At 39.6% G+C, this 13,178-nt stretch overlaps 1 protein-coding gene across 2 annotated transcripts; it reads right to left on the reverse strand.

The window, feature by feature from the left end:
- Positions 1–4,921: 4,921 nt before the first annotated feature.
- On the reverse strand, positions 4,922–7,137 carry tnfb (tumor necrosis factor b (TNF superfamily, member 2)). Of its 2 annotated transcripts, none has more exons than XM_036538934.1 (5): positions 7,071–7,137; positions 6,398–6,591; positions 6,026–6,086; positions 5,863–5,922; positions 4,922–5,402 (listed from the first exon to the last, which is right to left on the reverse strand). In XM_036538934.1, the coding sequence occupies exons 1-5, from the start codon at positions 7,084–7,086 to the stop codon at positions 4,960–4,962; spliced, it is 774 nt and encodes a 257-aa protein (XP_036394827.1). In that variant the 5' UTR covers positions 7,087–7,137; the 3' UTR covers positions 4,922–4,959. The 2 variants fall into 2 exon arrangements, with proteins under 2 accessions (XP_036394827.1, XP_036394828.1); XM_036538935.1 differs by having other exon boundaries at positions 7,035–7,120.
- Between the last annotated feature and the right edge of the window lie 6,041 nt (positions 7,138–13,178).

Here is a 13,178-nt window from a genome sequence, read left to right on the forward strand (position 1 = left end):
AATGAATAATGTCATTCAAAACCGCTGATGTTACAACAGCATAATGTTTACAATTAAAACATTTCCAGGAGTTGTGTGTGTAACTAATGTGGTTACACCACTAGGTGTCACTATTAGAATATTACAGAAAATAAATCCTGTACGTGTTTCATTTGCAGTCTTTGACAGTTGTTGAGATGCAACATCTAATAAGTGATTATAACCATTTCCAATGTACTGAGTGTGCTGGTAGCATGAAAGACAGCAACATGCATAGCTACTGGAAGTCATTCTGGATAAAGTAGATTCAGTATATTTAGAGCTAGTTTATAGGCAAGGCAAGAAGAGTCTTTGATTTTGTAGCTCTCTTTTTGATATTTTTCCCAGAAGAATTAAAAAGAAAGAGTTAAAGAATTAAAAGAATTAAAAAGTTGTTGCCCTGGTCCAGTCTTAAGCTGCCTGTCTGTTTCTGTGTCTAACCCCCCCCTTCCCGTACTGTATTATTTCTGCCCTCCCATCATCATCATAATTTTCTCTTTCTTCTTCGCAAAAGTTAGTGAATTTATATTTGGTTTTCATTGTAATGCAAAAATTGCACAGTAAAATACAACAAGGTAGGCATAAGGCCATTTCATCACCAGAAAATTCCACGAAAGTCCCTTTGATGTTATATCAAGGTCTCAGGGTTGTTACCAATGCTTTCATTTTGCTCCACCAGATGCAGTATCTCAGCATTTCCATTCACTTTAGCAGTGTGTCTAATGGACATGAGACATGAGAGTGCTGGTTTATATTTCACCTGACAGAGTTTCACCTGCTGCTCCAGTGGTGCTGATCCTTTACCATCCTCAGACTTGCAACTTGTAAACTACCCTCACTTGTAAATACTGTGAGTGATGCCACTTACCAAACCAGACACTTGCCAAACCAGCTGTTCAGGCAGCAGTGTAGCATTGTGGTAGGGAGCAGGGCTTGTGACCGAAAGGTTGATGGTTTGATTCCTTGCTGGGGCACACCTGCTATACCATTGGGTAAAGTATATAACCCACAGTTGCCACAGTTAATATCCAGCTGTATAAATGGATAACATTGTAAAAAAACTATAACCAATGTAAGTTGCTCTGGATCAGAGTGTCTGATAAATACCAGCAAAGTAATGTAATGAATAACTTCCTACCAAGAGACTTGGAAAAACCCTCTCCTGGTTTTCATCCGATAGATACCAATTTGCATAGGTAAATGAACACTTTCCAAATCAGTCTGAATTCAAATATGGTGTCCCACAAGGTTCAGTTTTTGTCCCCCTTCTATTCTCATTATATATGCTGCCACTTTGAGATATTAGTAAGCAAATATAATAAATATCCAGCTATATAAATGGATAGCATGTGAAAACCTATGTAAGTCACTCTGGATAAGCGTGTCTGCTAAATGCCATTAATGTAATGAGGAAAGAAGAACACGAACTGTGCCTGGATCAGTTTGCTGTGGAAATGCCTGTCTCCCACCACAGTTTCAGCCTACCTAAATTTATAGAGATTACATGAGAAATAGACAGATAGAATATTGTCAAAACTGCCTGCATTGCATCAACATTCATCACAGTCATGCAGCTGGGTGGCACCTCATTTAGGATTATACTCTAGGGGACTTGTTCCTCAGTATAAAGAGTTGATTCACTTTTGCTCCGTTATAGGTTCACTAATGCAATGTGCAATGAACAGTTTTCACTTGTTTTTCCCAGATATTTCACAACAATTTTTCACATAATAGCCACAAATCGTTTCCCTGTGACTGCTTTCCATAGGAAAGGGTTCTGCTGTTAATAGAGGGATCCACTCTCTTTTCTCCAGGTTCTTCAGTACATACATGTTAAAAGAGACCTTTTACTTTTGACACATTTCAAGGAAGTCCATGAGGGGACATTTCTGTGTCACTGGATCTGACGGTACCAAAAACAGCTGCACATGTTACTATACATTTTACAGGAGGTCTGTATTCGTTTCCCCGCTGACAGAGATATCCTTTTAATTTTTGCCTCTTTGGTTGCTGGTTACCAGTGAGTATTCACATATTTGTGAATGAAATGTTATACAGTAATATTGTATGCAGAAATACAATACAAACGTACAAATTGTTGTTTGTTATAGTGCGTTTTTACAATTGAAATGGTCACAAAGGGTTGCACATTTGGCATAGTGGATTTTCCAGAGGGAATTAAAAAAAAATAGAGAATCTAAGCCGATTGAGAAAACACTGGGAAAAAATTTTGTTACCCTGCGGAAAGGTAGTCAAGAGACTTGTAGAAAAATAAAAGAAAGATGACATAATACATGAAATTTGGTTGTTGGTTCATCGCAATGGTTCCATTCCACAGTCAATGAGATGGACAGGGGATTGAATGGTGGCACCACATGAGTGGATACCCTCCATCTGACAGTGGATAGTGAAGCACTGGCCCAGGCAGCTTGTTAGTTGTGGCTAGGTAATACAGTAGATGGTGGTGCTGTAGAAGCACTTGTTGCTCAGATGGGAGAAAGAGGAGTGGGGGGAGAGATTATAGGGCTTAGAAGGGAACCTGGGAATTTGGGTGCAGAAAGTTATGGGCCATTACGGCATTAGGTAGACTCAGCAGAGATAAACAGCAGAGATGGCAGCATACAATGAGAAGGTAATAAAACGGTTAGGACCACATGGCCTCTAATGTGATCTGTGATTATCCTAACTGATTTAGAGCAGGAACCAGCTAGAAGAAAGGGACCGTCCAACTGAAAATGAGACAGTTCATAGCATCAGAAGTTATGTTATGTTCCATACAATTCAAAGCTTTATGTCTTTAAGACATGCTTCAAGTCCACAGATCTGGATATCTTCACCTAAGCTTATAGCTATGACTTCTTACACCCCAGCAAGTGTGTAGTCATTCAGCATTTTGATGACTTCTCTGGGGCCCTCCTCAGGGCCAGCCTCACATGAAATAAACCGCAATGTTTGCAGGGAACTCAGCAAGAAATGTCAAATGTGTGTGCTCAGCAAGAAATGTCAACGATCAGCCAAATCACCCGCTTGTCACAAGGGCTTTTGCCATTGCGCCGTTCAACTCAAGCTGCCCCTGCTACTGTACTGTGACATTGCAGTATATCTGGAATATGTATGTTCTCTCTCTCTGCTGATAACAGCAACAAAATCCTTCATGAACACTCTCAGCAGCTGATGACATTCAACAATTTTTTTTTCAGAATGCAGCAATCTACAATATGGCAGTGAGACACAAGGCAGAGTTTAATGCAGAAATAAAAGTTTCATTGAGTGATTTATACCTTTGATATAACGCTGTTGTGCAATGTAAAGAAAACCCACCTGAGTACTATTAAAGGATGTGTGAAATCTGAAATCTATATACTCAAAAGGTACAAACAACCACAAATGGGTTATCCACACCGCCTCCACCTAAATGACGATGTGGGCTGGGTTGGAGGCTAGGGCTGGCTGGGAAACTCCCAGGCTTTGGTTTTGGCCTTGCCACCAAGCACTATCATACTCAGAACAAATGTGGGGAGTTCCCTTTTACAGTGCAACATGAAAACCTCTGAGGAAACACTGTAGAAAAGAAACTTGAATGCTTAATTTCTAATAAAGCAGAACACATTCATACAAGACTAGAAAACTAGCCACAGTGGCTATATAGGTCACTAACATTTAACACTGTGGTCAAATAAAAAAAAATGAAAAGCCAAAAATGTTAGTGCATAAATGTTCTTAAGGACAACCCTAGGACAAGGCATTTCCAAGACTGCATATCCAAAACTGTAATTATACCCCCTCAGTGGTTTGTGCATTTAAACGTAAGTGTTTATTTATGTATTTATTCATTCAAATCATTTACACAGTACACATTTTGCTAAGAGAATGTAGTTAATTTAGTCGAAGTGTTAAATTTGTTCATTGGACATACTGGGACTTTCGGAAAAAGGGATAGGATTAAATCCAGGCTATAGTGTTTCATGCTCATCTATCCAGTACGTGTTATACATGCTGAGGAAAATTTGCATTTGTTCAGAGTTAGCATACCTATTTGGAATTATAGGGGCTACATACAGTTACACTAACCATGGAAAATAGGTAGGAAGAGCTTTGTGGGAGCCTTGACATGACTGTGTTGATGTGGAGATACTCAGATAACTGCAATTATTTTAAAATTAGGTTTTTAATTGTGTTTTGTACTGAGAACATTTTTGATTAATCTGAGCAACAGAACAAACAGCAGTTCCACATTATCTGAGATAATAAATAGCATAAAATATACTCCACCTTCATATTCAAATACATTCATTAAAAAGTGCATCACGTACAACAATAATATAACAGGGAAAATAAATACATATAAGTTAATAAATACAAGTAAAGAACCAAATATACATTCGTAATGAATAGCTTACATTTTTCGTACACATTAATAGGCAGCAAATTGTTTTTGTCATGTACTGCATAAAGCTTGGGAAATTAGTACATTTTACATTTCATTATGAATTATAATAGGCTGTCAAACAGCATGTGATTAAAAAGTGCAAAGGTACAATGATCACATACAATATTAGTTCTGTACATAGTACTTGCAGTAGTTCATGGTGCCATGCCATGTAATACTACTGTATATAATATTAGTATATGACACACTGTACAATGGTAGGCATTCTATTAAACTGCTGCAGTTTAAAATATTACACTTACTTCCACGGTCTATTTGCTACCCCAGAAAAGTACTATGTTTGTGTTTTAACATAAAACAGTTTGTCATCTCAGTCTAACATAAACTGTATCTTGCAGCACATCACAATATATGATTAGTGATGTGCAAAAATTGCAATGTTTTCTCTCTTTCTTTTCATCTGCATGTCTTAGGCTTCTCTTATTTGTATTTAATATTTTTTCTTAATTTTTCTCTTTACTTTCCCTTTTGTCTTTCTTTCATACCCCTTCTTACAGTGCAAACAAACCAAAGAATGTCTTTCCATCTTCCCCTTCCACATCTGACAGTCTGTTGGTCTGTGTCCACAGTCTGTCTCCGTCCTCCAAGCTAAAGACCGCCCCCAGGTAGACAGCGTTGTACCAGCGCTCAGTGCTATCAGAGCCCTGGGCCTCCCTCCTGCAGGCCGATCGCACTGCGGTGAGCAGGGGCTTCTGGTCATTGAAGGAATCTGACCAGCGCATTACCGTGTGAGTCAGAGGGAAGTGCTGGTCAGAGCGGTCATCCCCGGGACTGCACCGAACTCTGAATGAAGCCTGGCTGTAAACGAAGTACAGGCCACTTTGTGGAATGATGATCTCGTTGTCTTTCAACACCAGCCCCCCTTTATAGAAAGACTGGCCATCCTCATCCCTCCACAGTACCGATGTCTTATTGACCTCGGGGTCGAATTCACCTGAGGGAAAGACAGACAGAGTGTTAAGACACTGCGCTGCTGCAACTCCACAACAAAGTTACTAATGATCATTACAAACCACAACCAAAAGAGAGAAAATGATTAACACTCATAGAAAATGATTAACATTCCTTTTTTCATGTGTGTTGAATCTCTGAAGGTGGGAGGCACTTTCTCATGCTTGAAGACTGACTCTGGGCATAATTTACATTTACAGCGCAGGAAACATTGAGAAATGTCCCCACAGCGAGGGTACAGTAACAGTATGTTTCAGAGAGTGTACCAACCACTGAGTAATTATCATTATCACTGTTTTTTTTTACATCAAAAGGCATTCATTCAGCAAGATAATTACAGAGAAATTCACATTACTGCATTTACAACTGCAGTGCCCATGGTGAGGCTTGAACCCCATGTAATGGGGGAGATGGAGAAATTCCGTATTTGAAGAATTTCTTACCCTCCAGATGGATAGCAGCCCTTGCATTCCCAGCTATTTTCTGCACTGCATGATGTGGATCTGCAGAGAGAGTGTAGTCAGTAAGGAATCGAACATGCTGGCAAGGCATGCATGTGGTATTCAAATCAAGCATTAAGAGGAAGAACCTATTTAAGGAACTCACCATGTGACCCTTTTGTATGGGGTTGTGGTTCTATCACATTAGTTTGTGACTTATCTTGTGTCTGTGAAGTGGAGATAAAGAAGGATTAATACAACTAGCAAAAAAGTGAAAGAAAGAGATTCACTGATGGATATCTGTTGTTAACATGATTAAAAATGTACAGATATTTAGTGTTAGCACTTATGGCAAGTGTACAGAGTCAGTGTGAAACAAATGTCAAACACAGGTCAGACTGGGTCAGGCACAAAATACGCTGCAAAGAAGATTCCCTTTCAGTTTCCTATCCTATAGCCGAAAAACAGAAAAGTACAACAGAGCCGTTGACAAACACATATTAAAAAATCTACCAAAGCACGGCAGCATTAGACTTACCTGAACGTGCCAGACGAAGAACAGGGCAGCGGCCCCACACAGAGCCACAAGCATCAGCATCCCGCACACCTTCCATGCCCAGCTGCCCGATGGCTTGCCTTGCGTCCCCATCAGCTGCATACTGTCCCTGTGACCACTTTCCACATCTGTCAGTGTTGCCGTATACCCTGCCATTGTCCTTAGTGAATGGTTGGCTTTGTGATAAAGTGTGAGAAAATCAAAAGCTGTTTCTACAGGCTAAATGAATGTTTAGTAAATGTTTTGTGAGTATTATTCAGATCGTCTTCAGAGGGTTAGTGAGCGTTTGTGAACACACGACATGTATGGCTGCCCTCCTGCTCTGCTCTGCTGGTGTATATATGCAGTGGCATCAGAGCGATGGGGAAACTCCCATGATGTCACTCGGCGAGTGGAGACACTCAAAGAGAGTCTTATCTAATCGAGATGTTGGTTAGGAGGGGAAAGGACAGTGAATTTTGTATTTCAGAAAGATGCACCCCCCCCCCCCCTCCTCCAACAAACATACACACACACACACACACGCCCTCTCACATCAATACCCATCCCCACCTACACACTCAAGACAGCCACATGCACACTCAGTAAGAAAATGCCACTCATCAAGCCTGACACTTACACCCTCCTGCACTGTATCTGTTTCAGTCCGACTCACTCCGAAACACCGACATCCAGACGCTCCGCCGCTCCTCTTGTTTTCACTCTGGCTCCATTGCTGAAATGACCACTAATGTTCCCGAAGACTTTTACTTCTGCTTCCTCTGCTGTACCTTTTGTGTGGTTCCTCTTTTGATTTCTATCTCATTTTTTTCTGTTCTTTTTTGCGAGGGGGGAAAAAAAAAACAACTCCCTGTCATGGGGTTTCCTTGGCTGACAGCTCTGGATTTCATTCCCCTTTTTGTTCTTTGCGGTTTTAATGTTTTCCATCTGTTTTCTTTTGCTTTCCTTCTCTTTCTGTGCATTCGTATGGATTTTAGACACATACATTCTTTTTAAACATGCAATGTTTATATACATTTCTACCTCACTTAAATTGACTGACAATGGCATCATCAAATGACATTGAATCTACAACAAAGAATGATTAGAGCAGAGCACACAGTCATGTCTGTATCATAGAATCTACACATGAAAGTGCTGTAAAGCTCTTACAGTTCTTAAACATGCTTTCAGCTTAGGTCAGTGTGGTGAACTTTCACCATAGGATAGCTATGTTCATTGTTGCAAATCTAAACTCCTGTCTCCCACTCAGTACAGTAACTATTTATCTGTCAATCAGGGCCTCAATGTGAAGCAACAGAGCAATAGTTTGGGGTAGATTTTAAATTGCAAAAGTTTTACACTGAATCAGACTAAAGCCATGAGAAAATGAATAACACCACCACTGTGGTAGTAACATTACCCCTTATATAAGTATAAGCGTATTGTCCTGGATTTGATCTATAAGGTCAGACTACAGGTATGTATAGACTGATATGCAATTTGATAACTGCTGTAAGAACCATGTTCTTTTAAGAACCATTGATGCGCCACAGTCGCTCTTAGCATCGCATCTCTCTATCTTTCACATTCTTCACTTCCTTCCTCTGTGTAAATACAGACTGAGCTCACACACAGCGTAGAGAGGAAAACTTCACTGTCGCCCACACTCGCCTCAACTCTCTGTCTCTCTCCTACCCTCCATGACCCTCTACCCCTGCCCGTACTCTCTCCATCGTTCCCTGACGCTGTAAATTCAGGATCAAGTGGGGAATTTCGAACAATGTGGCAAGCATGCAACAACTGGTCAAATCACACAAGTCCACCATGCTCCACCTGCCTGTCTCTGTGGCCCATCATTTGCTTATTGCAGTCCCTCCCGCTCTCACCTTTTACTGCACATCTCTTTGTAATTGTCCAGGATGCCAAAGGGCTGGTTAGGTACAGACCAGGAGTGACCCAGGTTACTATCCCATGACTTCTCAGACCAGCTCATCCAATAGAACCCAACAAAATTAATTCCACAAAACTGAAAAAAAAACATGTCCCTAGCTTAGGGAGCTTGCTTGACCACTTTTATCTCATTTGGAAGACTCACAATCATCACCAAAAACAGCCCTCAAAATTTTGAGAAAGCAGGGTCCACCTTCTCAAGCATCTGGAAATATCAGCCATCTTTTTTCTCTCTGTGTCCTCATTGCTACTCATCTAAACAAGCCAATTCAACAACAATAAACTAGAAAGCCATTCAAATACTTGTGGCACTTTTTACTGTTTTGTAATTATTCATTTTAATAATTATTAAATTGCTAATTCTCCTTTTCAAATAAAGTTGTGTAAAGAAGGAAGGTCAGTAATATACAACCACCATAATAATATCCATAAGTTTCTTAACAATGGACTCTACGGAGGAAAGTTGTAGATTCATTTTTAATAGCTTTTATCAACTTCTACAGGTCAATGACGATTTGCCTGCAGGCTTCAGACAGCTCTCTAACATTAACCATTATAATGCATGCTGCTAATGAATTTCTTCTCCGTCACCTCTTTTTATACCCCAGGGGAATATGAAGGTTGCAGATGCTTCTGTACGGTTTCAGAAGCATTTGTTGAACTACTAAAAAACACAAAGCTGTGTTTATTTGTTTTGAATTATGTTCAAAAGATTACTTAAGGATGTGACTAAATGTGACCCTCATGTTCTCCTGACTAAAATGCATTACTTCTGACCAATATAAAATTGCTTTCTGCATAATGAAGATTATAGAATAACATTTTAGAACAAATGATCCAAAACAAACATTTTTTTTTCTGTTCCTTTTGTTCCCATTTAATCAGCAGTGTGAATTAATACTGATGGCACTATACAGTATATGTATATACATAAGAGCAACAGCTTAAAGTAAGTCTGGTGTCTTATGGGAAGCCAATGGAAGGAAAACAAGACAGTTGTAATGCAACCAAACTTTTTGTTTAAGTTTCTGCTTTTTGTAAAAATTTTAGTAGCAGCATTTTGCTCCCATTGAAGGGCATTTACTAAGGCAGTTGGATAGCCAGACAACATGGCATACAGTAGTCAAGTCTTGACAAAGCTGTGGAGTAGTTTTCTTGTTTAAGGACAGAAAATGTTTGCATTTGGCAGTATTCCTGAGGTGCAGGAAAGCTGTTCTATAAATGTTTTATGTGCACACTAAAAGAAAGATCTGAATTCAAGGTTCTTTACAGTCCAAATTTGGAGCTATGGAGTACTCACCTACCCAGAAATCACTGAAAATATTGTCTATAGTTTTGGGAACAGGCTCACAATCTCTGTTTTAACAAAGTTCAGTAGCAGGAAGTTGAAGATCATCCATCACTTTATATCTCTGAGATGAAATTCTACCCCGGCCAGTTGTGTTACCCCACCCAATTTCAATAACACATGGAGATGGGTATCATCTGCACAACAGTTTTTGCAGATAATATCTCTAAGTGGCAGCATATATAATGAGAATAGAAGGGGGACTAAAGCTGAACCCTGTGGGACACCATATTTGACTTGAGACTGATTTGGAGAGTCCTCATTCACCTATGCAAATTGGTATCCTTCAGAACCAGGAGAGGGGTTTTTTCCAAGTCTCTTGGTAGGGAGTTCCCTTACAGTTACAGGTTTTTTTTACAATGTTATCCATTTATACAGCTGGATATTTACTGAGGCAATTGTGGGTTAAGTACCTTGCCAAAGAGTACACCAGCAGTGCCTCAGTGGGCAATCAAGCCCGCAACCTTTCAATTACAAGTCCTGCTCCTTAACCACTATGCTACACTGCTGTCCTGAAGCTGTTTGGATTCAAGTTTCAAAGTTTATATAGGAGAGGCTTGATAACAGCCAGATTAAGGGATATGCTTGTGACAAAAACAGATTAGTAATGTTCTATATCATTTTGCCAAGCATAGAGACAAGTTTTTTCACAAGCTCTATAGGTTTTGGATCTAGTAGACAAGGTAATGGTCTTGAAGGCATGATCAAATCAATGATTCAAGACTGAAAGGAGAGAACATTTATTGTTCCAAGAGAGAATTTGATATTTTGTCAAAAACAGCTATCTTGGTTAGTAATTGGATGCGAGACGTTATGGAAAAAAACAAGCTTATGTTGGCAGGCCAGTTGGGGACAGGCTTCTATCTGGACCTAACAAGACGCTAATGCCCCATGCATTAATGTGGATAATATAGTGTAGGTGGGAGTGACTTTCAGGTCAGATAAAGAATCAAGGTCTCGACTCTCTGTGGTCATGAAAGATCATTAAAGGTCATGGTTTTTTTTTTTTCAAAGAGAAGTGGAATCCAGGGTTCTCCTGGCTAAATTCCCAATCAGCATCTTCCAGTCTGGCCATCTAGTTTAATTGTCAGCTGATGTGTGCTGAGTGTTCTGGTGCAAAATGTCTTAAGTTACTCTGGATGAGTGCGACACATTAGTGGTGGTTAATGTGAGTTCAACGTGTTTTGAGTATACCATATAAATGTAATCTATTATTGGTACTATTCCTTTAAAACAAAATGAAGGGTTTTTTGATTATATATTTTTGGTGAGGTTATGAAATACCAAGGTAGTAGACTATTAGTTATTTTAGCCACAATGGTAAGGATAAATCTAGGATAATTAAATTTTTTTTCAATCCGGTTGGAGAAGTAAGATGATGGGGTGGAATACACACTTGCATTTCAGTTGTAGAAGAACAGATATGCTGTTCTTCAAGGCTAAAAGCAAATGTCATAGATTGGAGGGTGGCCACTTGTGTCCTAACATGTCACAGGTTTGTTTTAGAGAATGAGTGTGATCAGAATACCAAGGTACAAGTGTCTCGTGTAAGATTTTGTTTTAAAGAATTACATGTGAATGGCAATCAAACATGAAGCTTGCCTCACCGTAATGACCTCTGCACCCAAACAGGTTTGCAGGGCAATCCTCCAGTACACATGCAAGATAAAGTGACTACTTTTCACACTACAAATACCACAGTGCCCCAGGAGGCATACATCGAAAGAAAGATGGGTACATCCCCCTGACTCAAAAACTGGCTGGCCTACCCACCCACATCCTTGGTGGAATGAAACCAGTTTGTTTCCCCACAAAGGGCTCCCAGGCATTGTCAGCAGATAACCTTTTTCTTTTATGTGGTACCAACAGCGTCAAGTGTGTTGCACAGGGTGTAATATTCATACATAACATATACATGTCTTATATAATCATATACAAACATGCATGCACACAACCTCTCACACACGCTGAAACACACGTGCGTTCTAGTACACATGCATGCACATGCACATACAGAACTACACGCTAATACACACATATACAAGCACACACACACTGAAATAACCCAAAAACTGACAGAAGTGAATCAATTTTAAATTCTCAAGGGACTTCTGATAAATGGAGGCTCAGAGAAAAGAAAGTTCTAGTTTAACAGGAAAACTCCCACACTGTGCCTTTGCCTCCCTACCTGAGAATTCGCACTATCTGCTGCGCTGTCTGTTGATTGCTTCCACCTTTCTCCCTCAATGACGACATGACCCGCACCTGTCCCCATCTGATCCTCCTCCTACTCGTCTCTCCGCTACTTTGTGAAGTGGGTTGTCTGATTCACTAGGCAGCAAGTTCAGATGTGGGTATGGTGGTAACCCCCACAGACTCAGGTATGGATGTTTTTTTAGGAAATGTAGAACGCTGTAACGAAATGATGCATGCAGCACAGCGTGGTGATGTTGCAGTTTCGGTCCCCAGGTGGAACATCGCTGTTGTTTCCTTGAAGAAGGTACTTCATCTGAATTTTTTCAATAAATGTCCAGCTGTACGAGCTGCCTGATGTATTGAAGATGAAATAGTGAAGTTGAATCCTGGGCAGGACAGTAACAAAGCTAATAATAATAATAATAATAATAATAATAATAATAATCATCGTCATCATCATCATCATCATTGTCCATTGTCGTTGTCGTCATCATCATCATCATCATCATCATCTGCATTGACTATATTTCATTAGTAACATATAATGGGCTATAACTATATAATTAAATTTTAACATTCCAGTGCTTTCCAGTTCTGTTTTGCTAAATTGCCCTATATTGTGCAAGCCTCAACAGGTCAGTGGGGAAGTTTAAAAATCAGCATTTTAATGTTCACTCAAACTGCCTTAACAGATTATCTGAGATAACTTGACTTTCTGTTACATAGAGCATTATTGCAATGTAGCTGCAGACCGTGATCAGTCTCAAAAATCTAAAAACACACGCTGCTCTTCTTTCTGTTCTGTGGTAAAACAAAGTATTGAACCATGAATTGTAAAACCAAAAAGGGAATTTGTACCATCTAATACCAATCTATTGTGTAGCTGATTATCCTGAAATATCTGATTAGATAATGAACTGACTGTCACTAGCAAGTTTCCCAGCCCTGTGGTAGACATAATGAAGCTCAATACTTCTATGGATAATTAATGTATTTAAAGGGCTCAAATGAATGGAAATAACTTACAGAAACACCTTCACAACAAAGTTAAACCTGTGAGACAGCATACCATATCAAAAATCACAGAAACCATATTTTTTACTACTACGCTGCTGCAGCGTATACACATACTGTAATGGAAACAATGCCTTAACTTCTCAAACTCTAACATACTTTTGAGTAGAGTGTCACAGATACAGTATGTGTGTATACCAGCATACAATTGAGGGAAGTGGGTTATCATGGGAAGGAAACAGAAAGTTTAGGTAAGGTGAATTCCACCCAGTA

This window comes from Megalops cyprinoides, chromosome 10 (assembly GCF_013368585.1).
Source record: "Megalops cyprinoides isolate fMegCyp1 chromosome 10, fMegCyp1.pri, whole genome shotgun sequence".
Classification (NCBI taxonomy): Eukaryota; Metazoa; Chordata; class Actinopteri; order Elopiformes; family Megalopidae; genus Megalops; species Megalops cyprinoides.

Coding starts and splice junctions, on each gene's coding strand:
- tnfb (XM_036538934.1), bottom strand. Junction 6,087..6,397: donor TCTTCGTCTGGCACGTTCAG/GTAAGTCTAATG, acceptor TCCACTTCACAG/ACACAAGATAAGTCACAAAC. Junction 5,923..6,025: donor CCATACAAAAGGGTCACATG/GTGAGTTCCTTA, acceptor CTCTCTCTGCAG/ATCCACATCATGCAGTGCAG.